The sequence below is a fragment of the Heteronotia binoei genome, chromosome 8, assembly GCF_032191835.1.
Source record: "Heteronotia binoei isolate CCM8104 ecotype False Entrance Well chromosome 8, APGP_CSIRO_Hbin_v1, whole genome shotgun sequence".
NCBI lineage: Eukaryota > Metazoa > Chordata > Lepidosauria > Squamata > Gekkonidae > Heteronotia > Heteronotia binoei.
In genome coordinates this window covers 133265301-133283366 of record NC_083230.1, presented here as the reverse complement: position 1 = coordinate 133283366, position 18066 = coordinate 133265301, and the positions used below count along the sequence as shown (strand labels likewise).

At 51.1% G+C, this 18066-nt stretch overlaps 1 protein-coding gene across 1 annotated transcript; it reads left to right on the top strand.

Moving 5' to 3' along the window:
* The first annotated feature begins 792 nt into the window (after positions 1-792).
* GCNA (germ cell nuclear acidic peptidase) lies at positions 793-17861 on the top strand. Its single transcript, XM_060246069.1, has 10 exons — positions 793-888; positions 972-1009; positions 3964-4027; positions 5138-5187; positions 5799-6146; positions 8199-8361; positions 13902-14043; positions 14498-14639; positions 16462-16666; positions 17425-17861. The coding sequence occupies exons 1-10, from the start codon at positions 854-856 to the stop codon at positions 17660-17662; spliced, it is 1425 nt and encodes a 474-aa protein (XP_060102052.1). The 5' UTR covers positions 793-853; the 3' UTR covers positions 17663-17861.
* The last annotated feature ends 205 nt before the right edge of the window (positions 17862-18066 follow it).

Here is an 18066-nt window from a genome sequence, read left to right as displayed (position 1 = left end):
TGCAGCAACGGGACTGGCCCATAAGAACGCCACCAGTGGCCTCTCCTACCACACTACGGCGACCCTGAGCACAGTGACCACTAGAATTCAGTGGCTGCCTGAAACTATGATAGTAGCACCTGCAAAATGTTTTAACCAATTGTTTTTGTTTTATTGTTGGTTATTTTACCGGTCACACTAATGCGTTTGTGTCGCCCCTTGGTTTGTGAGCCGCCCTGAGCCTGCCTTTGGCGGGGAGGGTGGGATATAAATTAAATAAATAAATAATAAAATAAAGTGAATGAGCCTGAGATAGTGTAGTGAATACTGTTAGGTCCAGTGACTGTGATGCAAGAGTAGTGGATTGATGGTTTGACAGGCCAAAGTTTGATGCACCCAATGAGGGAGCTTGGATTTGCCAAGATGAAAGGGAAATGATACATAAAAGCTTCATGGTGCAGTTTTCCCTCAGTAGGGAAGCAAGGTGAAGTCTGCAGATGAGGAATAAGCAGAAGGCAGGTGGATTAGAGTGTGTTTCCAGACCAAGTTCCCTCAGCACATTTCCTTGGTAGCCTTTTTTCAGCCTGGGCTTCTCAGATGAGTGGGCTGATGGTGGCCACTAGAGCCAGTTTGGTGCTGGGATGGTGTTGGGTCAGCCCCAGTCCTGGAAGGGGCATCTTCTGCGGGCGCTCGCGGGGAAGGAAGATGAGGGAGTCCGGGGCGGGGAGGGCGGGGCGTCAATCTGCAGCCTCCTCCGCGGGGAGGGGAGGCTGCGCGCGCATCCCCTCCCCTGGCGGCCGCGCGAGAGCCCCGCCCTTCCTCTTCCGGCCGGCGGCGAAGGCGGGAAGAGGCCTCGGCTGAGGGGGTCGGCAGCATGGCCCGGAGGAGAGCGCGCGGCCCCCCGCCCAGGTGAGCTCCCCGCCCCGGCCCCGTAAACCCCCGCCTGACCCGCCGGCCGCGCTGCTGACGGAGTTTGTGTGGCTCTTTTGCAGCTCGCCGTCTTCGGGCAGCGACGGCGACTTCGAGGCGCGTAAGTGATTCTGCGCAGTGCGGGGCTCTTCCTGCCTCCCCCAGCGCGGGGCTCCGGGACACGCATCTCACGCGGCAGAAGATGGGAGTGCACATCCCTCGCCTGGGAGTTTGTAACCAGCAATGTAAAGGCTGCCCATAAACATGCATTACGCCAGAGGCTCTGGGGGAGCGCCCCGCCCACCCATCTGCCATCCAGAGAGCAGCTTCCCTGGAGGAAATGGCCCCACCCCTCCTCAAACCCCGCCGGCTCCAGACCCCATCCCTTACGCCTTCAGGAATTTCCTAACCTGGAACCCTTGGCAACCCTTTTTCTCTATAGTACCATAGAGTGTCACACCAGAAATGCTCTAGGATTTGCAGTAAAACCCTGTGGTACCGTAGAGTTTTTAGGGCAAGTCCTAGAGTGTCCCCAGCGTGACAATGTCATTGTGCCGGAGATGGCATGTGCCAATGGGGCTCTTCAGAAGCAAGGGCGGGGAATCCCCTGGCGGGAGCTTGGCAACCCTAGCAGTAAGTATAGCAAAGTCCTGCTCGGAGCCCTCAAAGTCAGAAGTCATTTTGGGCCCCATGCCCCCCCACCTAAAATTGTCTCCCCTGTCCTCCCCCCCCCCCCTCGCTAAAATTTTCTGGCTACGGGCTGCCTGCAGTCCTTGTTCAGGGCAAGAGGCTGATTGCCCAGGGACACTTCCCTGCCAAAATGTCGCCCAGCCAATCCATACAGGGCCCCCCATGCCTTTCCCCTTGTTGCTCACTTCCTGAATGCTTGAGCCAGGCACAGATCAGTGTTGCCCTCTCTCTGCCCCTGAAAGTCTTGGAGGCAGATGCCAGGGACTGTGCTGGGGGCCTTTCCCACACACAGCAGGGGCCCCACATCCCCTCCCCTGAGGATGCACACAAGTGGTTCCTGTAGAGGGCAATCAACAGTGTCAAACATGCAGCCTGGAGCCGAATCAGGCCCCCGGAGGGCTTCTGTGAGGTCCTCGAGCAACTGGTTGTCATCTGCTTCCTTCTCCCTCCCTCTTACTTCCTTCTGCATCATAGCTTGCTCTGCCTGGCTTGCTCAATCACACAGGAGCTACAGAGCAAAACCTCTGTTTCCTTCATTGGTTGAGGCTCCTCCCATGGGGAGGAAGGGGGGGAGGGAGAGTTTGCTTTGCCAGGCTCTCTCAATCATATAGCAGAGCTACTGAGTCAAGCCTCTTCCTTCTGTTGGCTGAGGCTCCTGCTGGTCCTCTGTGGAAGGAAGGAAAGGGCCAGAGCTTCCTTTGCCCAGTTCTCTGGATCCCATGGGAGAGATAAAAAGAAAGCACCTTTAAGACCAACAAGTGCTAATGTTTTAAGCATGTTTTATTTTTAGGTTTTTTAAAAAAAAATTAACTGTGTGTGTTTGTGTCCTTTATGAAGTTTATATCTCTGCTACCTGGCATTACATTTCATGACACACCTGGCCTGGCCCAACAAGGTCTCATTTATGTCAGAGCCATCCCTCATAACAGATGAGCTCAACACCCCTTGTCCTGACTGCACTGCATTGGCTAAGGAGTTCTAGAGCCTTGAGCTGTGATTCCTAAATCATTTGTGTTCTGTGCTTTTCTCTGACTAAGCTTAATAAGGAACATAATAAGCATAGTTTAGTCTGCAGCATCAGAGCAGCTGTCCATCTAATCGGGCATCCTGTCCCACCAGCAACCACATATTTCCTCTGGAGGTCCAACCACAGGGCGTAAAGGCTGCAGCCTTTCCCTAATGATACCTCTTGGCACTGGGATTCAGAGGATGAGGTTCCCCTTAGACATCGAGGCCGTTAGCTCCTCTGGGCCTTTCCTCCATGAATCTGTCTATTCCCCCTTTCAAGCCCTCTGTGCTCATGGCCATCATTGTGTCCTCTGGCAGCACCTTTCATCACTCCTTGTGAAAAGTGTCGCCTTTTGTCTGTCCTGAATGTGTTGCCTCTCACCTTCATGGAGTGCCCTTGGATTATATTTTTGGATGTGGAGGAGAAAAAATTCATTTGTGCACTTTTTCTACCCAGTGCGCGATTATATAAATCTCTATTGTGCCCCTCCTTTGTTTTTTTCTTTTTTAAACTGAAACCCCCCAGGCTGTTCTCATAGGAAAGGTGCTTAATCATCTAGGTTGCCTCTTCTGTACTTTTTCCAACTTTGCAGTGACCCTTTTGCACTGTGGTTTCCTGAACTGCACACAATACTTCAAAGGAGGGAGCACCATAAATCTATTTAGGGACATTATTGGCTGTACCTTTAAGAACCTGGACGTATATAATGTGATATGTTCCTGTGACTAACAGATGGACCCCATGGATGCAAGTCCCCCCCCCCCCCCGCTGCCCGCACAGGGAAGTTTGTTCCCAGGGTCACGGACCCCTCCTGTATCGCCTAATAGCCATGTGAGTTGAGAGGCGGAGGTGGGCAGGGGGGAACTCGTCCTCTCTTCTCACTTCCAGTAGCCAGGCTGCACTGATGGAGGAGGTGGAGTTGGAGCCATTTGATCGCCCTTTCCCACTCCTGACCTTGTGGGCCTGAGATGACACAGGAGGAATAAACTTCCCTGGGGCCAGAAGCTGCAGTGTGTGGCGGTGGGGGGGGAGACCCCTGGCTGTTAGTTCCTCTTGTGGGTGGACTACAAGAGTCCCCCCAGCCAGCCTCTTGTGGGCGCAAGAGCCCAGGCAGCCTGTCAGAGCAGTGAAGACCATGGAGGGCCAGCCCAGTGACTGGGAGTTCTCCTTTCCTGACTGAAATGCGCGGTTTGAAGGTTTCTGACTGTGAACAGTTTCTGCTTAGATTAGAGTTGGATGAATGAGGATCAAATTACTTCCTCCAGCTTGCTAAATTCAACTAAATAAAAAGTTGATTCTTTTCAAAGTTCCGTCTTGGAGGGTGAATAGTTTTCAGGAAGCAAAAACCGGCTGTTTATTCCTTCCTGCTGTCTTAGTTTTATCCAGAATGAAGACTCCCAAGTCCGTCACATGCTGTACTCCAAGGGCAGGAAAGAACAGGTATGCTTTGAAAACTGCTTCTGCTGTGGCTGGATTTGAATATGCTGCTGTAGTTATGTGTGCGAGAGGGAAGGAATTCTCTTCCATGAGAAACATTTTTAAAACGTTCTTTATTGGTTCAAGCCTGAGCCTCTAGAATCTTGGTTTTGCTGCATATCTTCTGTTAGGAACACAGAGGAAAAGAGAGCCTCGGGGGGGGGGGGGAGCCGTATTGGTCTGAAGCAGCAGGACAATGTTTGAGTCCAGTCAGGAGCCTTTTAAGACCAACAGAGTTTTGTTCACGGTAGAAGCTTTCTGGTGAAGAAGTGTGCAGGTACACCCAAAAGCTTTTACTTTGCATAAGACTTTGTTGGTCTTAAAAGTGCCAGAGAAAAAGACAAACATGGCTATGTTTCAGGTGGTTGTGCCTTGTTACATTCCAAGTTCCATCCACTTGAAGCTGTAATGGAGACCCGATACATGGATCACAATAAGCAAAGGGATCTGCACAGAGCCTCACAGGCGCTCCAGCCCCCCCCCCCCCCCCGCTCAGTACAGGAGAGCCGAAGCCAGCAGCCAGGAGCCACCACCATTCCGCCCCCCCCCCCGAGGCTCCTGCAGGCTGCTCGCTCTCTCTGCTTGGCTGTCGGCCACCCCACTCCCTCAGTTCAGACATTCAGTGGGCCTTTTTCCCATCTGTGCATTGCGCTGGGGGCTCTGGCATTCCCCTTCCAGAAGACATGGGTGGCCTGCCTGGAAAGGGGGCACATCAAGGGGGCATTCAGAGGGGATGGCTGAATGGGCATCTCTAGTGGAACAGGCTTGTTTTTGGATTACTGGTTCTAGGATTCTTCTTGAGATGCTAAGAGAGCATCTGGTGGGGGGTGGGGGGAGTTTGTGGTTTTCAGTTTCGTTTGATTATTACTTATAAGCCATTTTGAGCAAGAAGAAAGATGTGACATAAATGTTTTAGTAAGCCAGACTGCGTGCTTCCCCCTGCCTTGAGGAGGGTGTGGAGGGGGGGCTTTGATCCCAGACCTCAGCTGGAGCCAGAAGGCTGCCTGGGGGCATCTTTGCATCTTGGCTTGTCTCCTGAGGCCACTGAGAGGCTTTCTCCTTCTTCCCTCCCAGCTTGGCTGACTCCAAGGAGAACCTGTTCCAGCATCTCTCCAGGCAAGAAGGCAAGTCCCCAAAGGCTCTCGGGCAGCTCGGCCAGCACAGCCCTGGGAAGTGCTTCCTGTCAGAGGAGGCAATGCTGTCGTGGCTCTGGGAGGGAGTGGGGGACACCTATTTTGGTTATTTCGCTTTCTCAGTGCCCTCTTCTCACCCGTTGTGTGTGTGTGTGGGAGGGGGGCCAATGAGCTTCCCAAAGGCCTGCCGTTGCCTCAGGCTGCAAAGGGAGACCCCCAGAAGGACATGCCACCTTTGGCAGAGGTGCAGCTCCTGGTGGGTTGAAGTCATCAGGCCCAACTTCCCTACACAAGAAGCCATCTGGCCTTCTGTGGGAGCCCGTCTGCTCATTGGGCACCCTCCTGATGCCCCCTCTCGCGCGCGCGTGTGTGCGCATTCATCCATCTTACAATAGCTTTGCGGAAGAATAAAGTGTTGATGTAGATTTGAGCACTGTCATACTCGCCGAATAAAACAATTAGTTCTTGCGATTATACGACTTGATGTTCAGGAAGAAGTTGCGAAGTGGAGTCTTCACAGATTCTTTGCACTGCAGGAGCAAGACAAGTTCACACACCAAATAAATCTGTGGTTTACTCTGAATCATGTCTGTCTCTGTTAGCATTTAGTGACAGCGATGATGATTGTGTCTTTGGCAAACACACACCGAGGTCTCCCTGCCAGTCCATCCAAGTTGGCCAGCAGAAGTGGAACCCGAGGGGCATGCTCTTTGCCTCTTCGCAGGACAAGCCTATCACGTCCAAGGGCGGGCCAAAGTCTTCCCAAAGCGTGGAAGATAAAGGTCCCACAAAGGAGAGTGCTCAAGGCAAAGCCCAGCAACCGAGGCCCAGCGCCGTCTTTGGCTGTGATAGCTCCGACGATGAGATTGAGAGTCTTATTGTCCGTGTGAAGCAAAGGATGGTCTTTCCTCCCCCCTTCAAGAGCGCTGAAGGGCAGCCTGGCATCTCTGGTAAGATACCTCTCTGTCCTTGTTCTGGCTTTGGTCATTGAGGAGCTGGAAGAGATGACGTTTGAGAGTTGTGGGGCTAGCAAGGAAAAGCTGTTGCCTATAGTGCTCAGTACCAACCTACTATCTGGGAAGTCTGAGTTCAAAATCCCCAATCAATAAAGGTCTCATTTATGTCAAATCTGGCTCTCATAATAAATGAGCTCTAAGGGAGACTGGAGAAACATCATTTTAGGCCTGTGCTTGTCTGGGAGTTAGTTGGAGGAGTCTATTAAACTCTAGGCATGGCTTTGGCCTCGTCTCATCCTCCCCCCCCCCCTTCTCTCCTGTCTGGAACCAGCAATTCTAAGGAGGCCTCCTAGAGAGACAGGAAATCTTTCGGGCTGGTCTCCCAGAAGGCTGCAGCAGGGTAAACCAGTTCCTGGGTTTTATATTGGAGATTTTGGGCGGAGTTTGAGTTCAGTCTTGGAGAGGAATTAGTTGAGAAGGTATAGTCAGGCTTGCAACAGTCCAAGTAAGGTCCCTGCCCTGTAGGCCATCTAGTGAGAGCAAGTAGTGTGAGAAGGAGTGTTTTTTCTTCCTACTATGATTTGTTGCTTCTGTTCACTTTTTAAAAATGCCTGTAAATAGTTGTTTGTTGTAAATAAATGTTATGTTTGTTTAGAGTGGAGTCCTTCTGTGCCACCACGTAGTTTCCCCAACCGCCTTAGACCACACTACTGCAAGAGGGGAGTCCAGAGAAGGGGGATAGCAGGCAGTTGGCAAGGGTGCCAAGCCTCCAGGGGTCTCCCAAAGAAGGACTTTGGTCTCTGTGATAACCAGGTGCTGAAAGAGGACCTTGAAGCCAGACCTCAGAACGGGCAAGGGGGGTTGGGAGTCCTGTTCCTCTCAGTCAGGAACCCCTAAATTGAGCAGGTGGTGGCAGCAAGGTTAGCTCCCTCCAGGAGTTGGCAACCCAAAAGGGAGTTGACGGCGCTGGGTCTGAAGGTCAAATTGAGCCAGTTCCGTCACAGAGATGTTGAGAGTTTTTTATTTGTTCCAGATTAGAAGTGAAAGCTCTTTATTTCCCAGTCAATAGTCAATTTATTAACTTTTATTTAAAAATCTAATAATGCTGGATATGATTAAGTAAAGCATTGTTAAAGAGATACACCGAACACTGGCATACCCCACAGAAAGTAATCCTGTATAAACATACATGTCATTATTTTTCTTCCTAAGTTCTTTTTAAGAAAGAATGTTAAATTCTCATGCTTCTTAACTGTGAAAAAGGGGGAAAGCAGATTTCACTAAATTCTAAATCTGAGAGATTAAGGAATATAAGGTGTGACCAGTTTATACAAATGCTGTTGCAAAGGTGAACAGACAATGTAGCCGAACCTTCTCATTCATGCCCTCTAAATACACAAGACAATACTTCTCTGAGCAGATAGACACTGTTTTCACATTGGGATTTCTTGGCCTAAAACTGACTGCGTGACATTGTTCTTTGAGTTCAGAGCTAGTTTGGCAGAAGAGCAACCATTTATAGCTCATGGTAACAATGAGCAATACAACTTTTCACTTGGTCTGCTTGTTCAGGACTGAAGAAAGGGAACAGGGATACTTTTAGCTTTCACAAGAAAGATTTAAAGCTGGAAAAGCCCAGGATTCTGGGCCTTAAAAAAGGAATGTGGAGGGAGGGAAGAGGCTTCTGAGAGCCTACTGAATAAGAGAGGGAGTGAGGAGTGATGTTGGAAAGTTAGTTTCGAATCCTGGGGGTTGTGGGGTGGGGTTAGAGAAGCCTTCATGTTGCTTCTTGAAAGGGAGGCCATGGGAGAGATGAGTGGAGCAGTCTGGTCACGATGCCCAATCCTTGTCTTTGAACCCTTGTCGGTGGCTCAAAGAATCCTGGGCCTGCAGGGCATCTAGTCCCGCCCCCGCTCAGCCTGAAACTTCCCTGGCAGATGTTTGTCCAGCTGCTGCTTGAGGGCTGCCAGAGAGGAGGGGGAGGCCAAGGATCTGCTCATGGGTTGGGGTCTGGTCTGCCTTTAACTTTTGGGTTGTGCCTGGCAGGACAGAGAGGCATCAAGACTTCCTGCGAAAACATCCCGGCTGCCACCAAGAGTGAGAATGCCGCGCTGGAGCTCTTCAAATCTCCTCTTCCTGCGCAGAGACCCACAAGCCAGCAGGTGCTCACTGATGTCACCCAGGTACTCCAGGTGCCGGTGAGGAGGAGGTGGGTCCCGACTGCCCTCTTGGTCAGCTGTTGGGGTGGAGGTTGTCTCCTAACAGAACTGGCACCAGTGAAGCCTGTCAAAACAGGCAGCCTCTGCTCCTGGGGAATGCCAAAAGGGCATCCTGCCAGGCAGGTTCCTGTCGCCCCCCCCCCCCTTGTGTGTGTGTGTGTGGAAAGGCGGGCCAAGCAGCATAAGAACATAAGAGAAGCCATGTTAGATCAGGCCAATGGCCCATCCAGTCCAACATTCTGTGTCACACAGCGGCCAAATATATATATATATATATATATATACATACACACACACACACACACACACACACTGTGGCTAATAGCCCCCGATGGACCTGTGCTCCATATTTTTATCTAACCCCCTCTTGAAGGTGGCTATGCTTGTGGACGCCACCACCTCCTGTGGCAGTGAATTCCACATGTTAATCACCCTTTGGGTGAAAAAGTACTTCCTTTTATCCGTTTTAACCTGTCTGCTCAGCAATTTCATCGAATGCCCACGAGTTCTTGTATTGTGAGAAAGGGAGAAAAGTACTTCTTTCTCTACTTTCTCCATCCCATGCATTATCTTGTAAACCTCTATCATGTCACCCCTCAGTCGACCCCTCAGGCACCCATCAGGCAAAAGGAGGTAGAAGCCCTGGCTCAGGAAGAAAGAAAGGGGAGCTGTCCTTATGCCCCCCCCCCCAGTTGCAATGCCTTGTTCGAGTGGGCTGGTGGCAGCTGGCAGGCAGGACCTTCTGGGCAAACCTAGAGTCAGCCGTGAAGTCTGTCTTTGGTTTTGCTAACCATATGATGCTAATCTAGCCGTTGGTTTGAGAGTTCTTTGTGAACAACTTACAATCGCTTTTGCTTCTGATTCCTGCCTTAAGATTTTGTCTGGGAGCTTCAGTCCGATGGTATGCATTTCTGCTCAGCTGCAGTTCCCACGGGGACATTGAATGGCGCTTGCTCCTTTGTTATGGCAGGCTTTCAAAGTGTAGCTGCGTTGGTCAGCTTTGGAGCAAAAGAAAACAACGGAGTGGTAGGTAGAGCCATTATTTCCATCTGAGATGTCTTGATGAGCCAGAACTCTCTGCTTCCGTTGATGGCCTCCCGCCCATTCTGCATAACCCCGCAGGATGGAGCAGGTGCCTGAGGGGCCTGGAGTTGTGCTCCTCGGGATCTCTGGCAGAGATGAGAAGTGGAGCAGTTTTTACAAGGTCAGGCAGCTGTCAGGAACATCTGTCAGGCTCTTTGCTGGTTGTGGCTTCCATGCAGGGAAGGCAAGTTGTACTGCATGCCTTTGAGCAAAAGGTTACCCCCACTTCACCCTGGCCAGCCCTTCTGTTAGCGGCTCAGCCCTCAGTGGGAAAAGCACATTCTTTGGTTAGTGTTCTCTGCACTGCTGGATGGTTCTTGGAGTTTTCTTTGGAGCAGTGTGGCTACCGGAATGTCTGCTCCCCATCCCTTCTGCCTGAGCTAATGCTGGATAGTGCACTTCTGCTGGAAACTACCAGTCTTGCTGGAATCGGCCCTCCACTGACCTACCCGTTAGTGGCTCTAGGGAATAAGGTGTCTTCTTGTTTGGTTACATTAGGATTGGCCAGTGGGTATTCCAGCCGGGATCTGCACTGGCGGCTGTTATTGATTTCTTCCCCCTTTTATCCTCGCAGCCCTCTGGGGAAGGAGGTGAGGCTGACCCAAGGGCTCCCAGTAGCAAGCTTCCATGGCAGAGGTGGGGCTTCACATTGGGCTTCCAGGGTCCTAGGCCACCAATTCAGCCACCGTACCACACTGTCTGCTGCGGTTCTACTGAAATAACACCCCCCTGGCATGGCATTCCCAAAACCTGCTTTTACCCCCAAACTTGTGAAGAACCACCTTTTCTGGATGAGCATTGTGAGCGAAAGAAGCCCTCAAGGAGCTTCTGAATTTCAGACTGGCTCATGCTTGAGGTCTCTCGACTGTGGCTCCTGCATGTTGGGGCCAGCTCCTAGCTGCAAGAGCTCTTGTCCAGGCCTGCCCTAATTCATCTCCATGCAAGGCAGCCATCCGTGAGCGGTTCCTAGGTGGGGAGGCAGGCAGCTAAGGGGGGCTGTGCCTGTCCCTCCCGGGGGCTGCATGTTGGGCTCTGCAGCACCCTCTACCTGCTGCCTCCCAGCCAGCACTTCCAAGGCCAGCGCTGGGCTAAAACCACCCTGCTTATTCTGCTTCTCTTTGTAGTCAGTGCAGGTTTGTCTGCTGGTCCTTAGGTGGACGTCTTTGTGTCCTGCTCCTTGCACTCCAGAGCATTGTTCTTGTATCGTGTATGATTTCCATGCTGTAGTTTGGGATTCCGTTTTGAGTTAGTCTCTCTCGGCCCATCTTCTGCCATCTCAGGTGGGCTGTTGCCCTCCAGCCCTCTTTCTTTCCAAAGCCACAGAACCAAACTGACAACAAAAGCAAAAGCCACTGAGTGAGCCAAAGGATGCGGTTTTGTGTGAGTCTTGTTGAAGTCGGTGGACCGGACATAAGTCACAGCCACTGACACTCTTTGGTTGATTTCCATGAGCTGCAGACCCCTTTGGAGGGCAGTCATCAGATTTCTCATAAATGATCATTGTGGCAACATTCACTGAAATGTTGGGTTTGGTTTTCATCACCCCTCCAGGCCAGGATTGGGGCGGGGGGGCATTCAAAGCCCTCCTCTGCCATGGAAGCTGGGGAAGGGAGGCAACTGTCATAAGCTGTTCTACCGCCCCCCCCCCCCACTGTAGAGGGGAGTGGGGTGCAAATAGTTTAAAAATGGTTTTTGGTCTCCAGAATGGCCAAGGATCTGCTTCAAAATAACATGGCGTGTTCAATTTCTGAGCAGCCATTTGGAACCACAAACCCTTTAGTGACACCAGCACGAGGGGCCTCTTTCCCAGCAGGTCTGAGAGGAGGAGAGGACTGGGGGGGAGGGGGACCTGAAGTGATAGTCTGAAAGTCCCAGAGCAGGACTTCTGTTAGCAATATGGATTTTTCATAACTAAAGGATGGTCTAAGCTTGAAAAGGTTCCTTAATATTAAAGTCAGTAAACAAGTGATTTGGAAATTGAGAGGGGGAGTGGGAATCAAACTTCTGTGTGCTGCAGAAAAGGATTTTCCTTTAAATTAAAGCTTTTCACACAGATAAAGCTTGTTGAGCATATTTATTCCTGCAGACACACACATTTATGCACATGCGATTATTGTTAGTTTGAGTAGAAAGGGAGCCCGTCTCATCATACAAAAGCACAGACACTTGAGGTACACACACGTCTGATCTGTGTGCAGAGCATAGAGACGCAGATTTTGTTGTGAAATTACAAGCACACTACAGAAAGTTTAGGATTATGTAAAACTGCAATGATTTTGTAGGAAGCAACTACCATATTGCATCATATTCATTTTTAACTGCACTGACTGGTTCTGCTTGTTGTGCAGTTGAGAGCATTCCTGCTCTTGGAAGAGGAGAAAGCAAGTCTTTGGATGACCTTACTGGCCTGGAGACCACCCTGGCAGGAGCTGAGCCATGGCAGAGAGGGGGGATAAGGTGCAAGGGCCTGGCAATTATACAATGGATGCCCCAGATGACTCAGATTTAAAATGGATTCTTGAACATCCTGAAAGGGGCCGAAGGGAAGAGCAGGTCTGGAAGTAATCAACGAAGTATAGGCAAGGCATATTCTTAAGGAAGCCTTCTTGGCAATGGAAAGCCCTAGTTTTTGGCAAGGGAGAACTCTGGTGAAAGGCCCCAAGTTTATGAGGCTTGGCCTTTTGGCCAAGGATGATGTTTCATCTCTTCTGACCAAAAGGCCCCCTTTGTTGATCCTTGTGCAGGTGCCTTTGCTGCAGCAGCCCCTTAGATGCCTCAAACTTAGGTTAAGAGCTGTAAAGATGAAGAGGCATCACTTGTCACCAGAAGGTTTTCAGCACATGCCCTGGAGAACAGGCAGGTGGGCCAGCTGGAGCAGGACTGAGCCTTCGTCCGGGAATTTCCAGCCTGCCTTCAAGGCAAGCGACGGTGATCAAGCTGAGAAACTGCCAGGCCCTGACCTTCTCTGCACTGTAGCCACAGCTTTATTTATGGACACACTGAGACCTCTGCCTTTCCCACATGGGCTCACTACAGAGTGCTAAACCCTCAAACAGAGTCCTCACGGCCCCTTGAACCCTGGTGATCTGCACCGCCTTGCAGCTTGTCCTGAAGACCACCAGTGAGCCTTCCCCCACCTCCGCTGTCAAAGCAGGAGAGGCTGCAAATAGGAGGGAGTGGGCTCTGCTGGGTGAAGAAGACCCGCCCTTCACTCTGAATCTCAGAGCGGCCTACAATCTTCTCTCCCGCCCCGCCCCGCCCACAACAGACACCCTAAGAGGTGAGTGGGGCTGAGAGAGCTTTCAGAGAAGCTGCCCTTTCAAGGACAATTCCTTGAAAGCTCTGGCTGACCCAAGGCCATTCCAGCAGCTGCAAGTGGAGGAGGGGGGAATCAAACCCGGTTCTCCCAGATAAGAGAGCTCTGGCTGACCCAAGTCCATGCCAGCAGGTGCAAGTGGAGGAGTGGGAATCAAACCCGGTTCTCCCAGATAAGAGAGCTCTGGCTGACCAAAGGCCATTCCAGCAGCTGCAGGTGGAGGAGGGGGAATCAAACCCGGTTCTCCCAGATAAGAGAGCTCTGGCTGACCCAAGGCCATTCCAGCAGCTACAAGTGGAGGAGGGGGGAATCAAACCTGGTTCTTCCAGATAAGAGTCCATGCACTGAACCACGACACCAAACTGGCAGACTGGAGACTCTAGCCTGATATGTGCATCTCCAGAAGTGCAGCTGCTAAAATACTCCCCTAGGCGCAGCTGTTGTCACCTGAGAATTCAGAAGCAATGCTGACCCCAATCTAGGGCGGGGGAGGGGGGAGCTGTGACCCCCCTCCCCCCAACTGGGATGGGACTGTGTGCAGCTGTGCTGCTTTCCTCTCCAGTTCGCTTCCCCTCTGGGCCTGTCCTGCCTGCTTCACTTTGCTTCACTGAACAGGAGAGTTGGGTGTCACCAATAAACTAAGCATGTCACACACACACACACACACACACTCTCCCCGCAATCCCAGTGCTTTTCTGGCTAGACTAGATAGCCTCAAGGTCCTCACAGGGATGAGGAGGAGCTCTTCAGCTCCTTCCTGGGATGCAAGTGGACGCCCAAGCCCCTTGTGCTGGGGGGTGGGGTGGGGAGGATCCTCTTCCGCGTTGTCTCTGGGGATGGGAACACGAAGGGATTCCACCCCCAGCCCCCTGGAACCCTCACAAAATCCCTGGTAGGGCCCCTGGAACTGAAAGCTTTCATATGCGCCCCCCCCCCCCCCCCGCTGCAAAGGGCTCCCCCCAAATGCTCCGGGAGTTCCAGAGGTGGAGCTGAACACAATGAGGAAGCTGCGTGGGGAGGGAGGGGCTTCTAGCCTGTCCCCTGAGCTGAGCTCTGTGGGTGGGGGTGGCGCTTCCGCCTTCCTCAGCCAGTCTGAGGCTGCCAAAGGCTGCTCCTTGCGTTTGTCTGCAGGACTGCCTGCCAAGTCCATGGCTGCTTCCTGCAAGAGCTGTCAGATCCCGAATCCCAGCAAGCCAAAGAGTTCCGAACCAAGAAGGAGGAGATGGCGCAGAGGCTCTATGCTTTCTATAACAGGACTGTGTTTGAGCAGAAGGTATGCCACTGGGAGCGGGGGGGGGGGGGGAGTATCTGCACTGGCCTCAGCACACGGATGCCATGACTGCCGAGTCCCCGCCCCCGATGCCTCCCTTCCCAAGTCATGGAATCATAGAGGGCCTCTGAGGTGTGAACAGACCTTGGGGAAGAGAGGGGTGCTGGCTGTCTGGCTGTGCTTTGCCTACTTCCTGCCAAATGCTTGTAGAAGGAGAAAGCACCCCCTTTCCCCCCCCCTCCCCGTAGAGAGTCATAGAGAGGAGAGGTTCCTTTCTTTTGTGTGACCTGCCAGTGGCTAGTGTATGACCCCTGCCTTGTGTGTTGTTGGAAAAGGCCCTTTCTTCACTGCTGTTAAATGCTCAGTGGACCTCCAGGTGAGGAGCTGTGCTGTCTGCCCTAGAGAGGCAGCTTCTGCCAGCTAAGATCTCAGCCACATGGTCTGCCCTTTGTCTCAGTTGCCAGAAAGAATGGAAATCGGCTGGAATAAGAAGATGCGGAAGACAGCCGGGTGCTGCATAACTGGGCAGCAGAAGGAGCCAGACTCGGGGCAGCGTCACGCCCGGATAATGCTGTCGGAGAAGGTCTGTGACTCTGCAGGTACGCCCCGAGGGATTTGCTCCAACAGTGGAAACTGAATTCCCCGTCCAGCTGTCTTGGGAGCCGAGCAAACCTTTTGGCGCTCCTCCTTCCAAGCCCCTGTTTACACGCCCCCCACCCCCGGGTCTTAGAGCAGAGGGGACATTCTGGAACGCTTGGGGGAGGGGGGACTTCGTCACAGGATTTTGTTTCAGGTGAGAATGAAGAGTTTCTGTTGTGGCCTGCTCTGGGGTTCCCTCATATTTTAACAACCAAATCATTTATTTATCTTGGTAGGCAAAGATTATTCGTGATGCTCATAATTAATACAAACTTCGTTTAAGGACACTTGTTGATTCTTAGAATGGAAGTGCTTGATTTTCCTAAACAGAATAAGCTGGACTATCTAAACAGCAGAGCACCCACTAGGTGGTCTATTCTATCCACCAGCATCTCAGAGCACCGTAATTTACTCTATTGTATGCTGATTTCTTTCCAATTAAAGTGCTGTAGAATTGTGGCCATTATTATAAGCTGTACTTGCAGTGCTATGCAAAGACAAGCTTTTCTTGCTTCAGAGGGGCTCATCTCTTGTGTTCCTTCCTTCCTTCCTCCCACACACACAGACCAGCAAAACAACATGATAACTTTTGAAGTGGGCATGTGGTCTCCTCCTCCTTTTATGCATCCAGACCCTCTAGTGTAGGGCTGGGATGGTTTGTTTGTTTATTTATTTATTTACCTTAAATTTCTATCCCGCCCTCTCCATGGCTAACAGTCACTTCCAACATTTACATTTATAGGTTAAAACCAGGCCTCAGATTCAGTGGGAGCTCAGAGGAGCGTAGCTCCTGCACCTTTCTTAGAGTTCCTCCTGAGAGTCCCACCTCCTTGTCCATTGAATAGTGGGTGCAGCTGCATAACAATCCCTGGATGAGCTCCACCGCCTATTTTTCTACAAAACAACCCCTGGTTAAAACCAATAAAATACAATTTCAATTAAAACATTCTAAAAAAAAAATTCTATGGTGCTGTCTTCAATATAGATGTTCTTTTCCTGATGATGATCGTCTAGTAATCATAGCTCTTTAGAGATGTGGGTGGCAGTCTCCCAGATCAGATGTTAAATGCCTGTCGAAACAGTTCTGTTTTGCAGGCCACCGAGAAGGCCCTAGCCCTCGTGGAGCATAACCTGGCTTTCTTTGGTCCAGGGATGGACAATAGATTTTGTGTCCCTGAACGCAGTGCTCTCTGGGGAACATGCGGGGAAAGGCGGTCCTGTAGATAAACAGGCCCCCGACTATAAAGGGCTTTAAAGGTCAATACCAACACCTTGAAACAGACTCGGACCACAACAGGTAGCCAGTGCAGCTCTTTCAGCACTGACTGAATGTGCTCCCAATGACGGAGTCACCCCAGCTCCTTCCTGCAGTCCACATCCCCACAGATAGAAATCCCTCAAGGCAAGCCAGCATTCCCCGTCCAGTGGGTGCTTCACCCTGGTTACGGTGTCTTTTTAAATATTAAATGGCTCATCCAAGGTCTGTATTTGGCTTCCACCTCTCTATTGCATCAAGCATAAGGGGATTGGAACATTTTTTATGACTCAGCTGATGATAAGCGCTTTGGTCAGCCCAGAGCAAAGAATGGTACTAAGTGGTAGGATTTCCATCTTGATTGCTAAGTTGGCATTATTACTCTGCATTCCCTCTGTAAAAGGCCTGGCTGAGCACGGATATCAAATCTCGCTGGGGTCAGGTGCTGGTGATGGGCTGTGGCCTTCAGAGCACGGCCCTCTCGTGAAAGCTCTGGATCTGATGCTTCTCGTTTGTCTCCTGCTCAGATCGGCTTCGGGACACTCTGATCCATGAGCTGTGCCACGCAGCTGCCTGGCTAATCCACGGCGTTCAAGACGGACACGGCCGGTTTTGGAGCTTGTATGCGAAGAAGGCTGCCTTGACCCACCCCGAGCTGCCTGTGGTGTCCCGGTGCCACAACTATGAGATCAAGTACAAGTTCACCTACCAGTGTTCTCAGTGTCAAAACATGTAAGTAGGATTTCCTGCAGATCCCTAGAACTTCCCTGCTTTTGGCAATATGTCCAAACTGCTTAAATGTACCATTATTTCAAGTGGGCAACAATTCTCAAGGCACTGTGGCGCAAACCTTCACTTCTGTGTTTCTGCCACTTTGCGACTTGTTCATATAGTTTAGGATCCCTGAAGTCAATTTAATGAACTTTTCTGCGTTTGTGGGTCCAGTTTCTTGTTGTGACATAGACTCCAACAGAGCCCTCTCACAGCTGTCTGTCTGCTGTGGAGGGGATCCATAGGTGGCTTTCAGCCCCCCAGCCTGGCTCTGAAATGGGCCTGTTTTTTTAAAAACATATATATTTTCTTTAGAAACTTTGTGCCACCTTTCCAAAGACTTGCTTGAGGTAACTAAAGTAAAAGCAAATGCTATAAAACCGTAAAAACAACCACCATAGAGTTATAAAAAAACTGAAAAAGCCATTAAAAGCAGCGTAAAGAAGCCGGAACCGTTATTCGGCTAGAAGTAGACAATCTCGACAGTGTCAAAGATAAGAACAGAAGAGAAGCCATGTTGGATCAGGCCAGTGGCCCCTCCAGTCCAAAAAACCCAGGCGCCACCAGGAGGTCCACTAGTGGGACCAGGAGCCCCCCCAGCAGCAAGAAGACAGAGCATTCCATCAATATGCTGTGGCTTATAGCCACTGCTCCAGTCCCCTTGAAGGCCCCTTATAGCCTTGCTTCTTCACGGATTCTTCTCCTGTTTGCCTTGTCAGGATTGGCCGACACTCCAAATCCCTGGACACCCAGCGTTTTGTCTGTGCCCTCTGCAAGGGGCAGCTTGTGCTACAGCAGACCATGCGGAAGGATGGCACACCAGCTAAGGCGTCCCTGACTCCCTTTGCTAAGTATGTGAAGGAAAACTATGCCGCCGCAAAGCAGTCGCAGCAGGGGCTGAGCCACGGAGCCATCATGAGGAAGCTCAGCACCGACTTTGCCTCCCGGCCCAAGTGACCTGGCTGGTCTCGATCCGTGTTGCCTGTGCCTGTTCCGGAGGGTCATGTGGAAGCAGAGCCCAGTGGGAAAGGGGCACAGAACTCTTACCGGAAACGAGCAGTTTTTTAATCCCGGAGGTCAACTGCCCCGGGCATTCAATCAAGTTTGTAAAGTTGTGTGGATATGAACAAAATAAAATAGCTTTTGTGTTTCCTTACTCTCTACTGCTAGTTAATTGCAACGTGAATAAGAGAGAAATGAGTAGCAGCTTGTAGAGCAGGTGGAAGGCCAGGGCTGTTCCCTGATGTCTCCTATCCCATCCCCACCCCACAGTTTTGACATTTCCTTGGGGGAAGCTTAGAATCTTTTGCTACATTCTCCCTGGGCCACATGGTCATAACATCACCATGCTAAAAAATTTT

Excerpts from the sequence above, each read along its gene's own strand:
- GCNA (XM_060246069.1), top strand. The coding sequence starts at position 854 with ATGGCCCGGAGGAGAGCGCGCGGCCCCCCGCCCAG. Across the intron at positions 889-971 it reads GCGCGCGGCCCCCCGCCCAG|CTCGCCGTCTTCGGGCAGCG; the intron begins GTGAGCTCCCCG and ends GCTCTTTTGCAG. Across the intron at positions 5,188-5,798 it reads GCATCTCTCCAGGCAAGAAG|CATTTAGTGACAGCGATGAT; the intron begins GCAAGTCCCCAA and ends TGTCTCTGTTAG.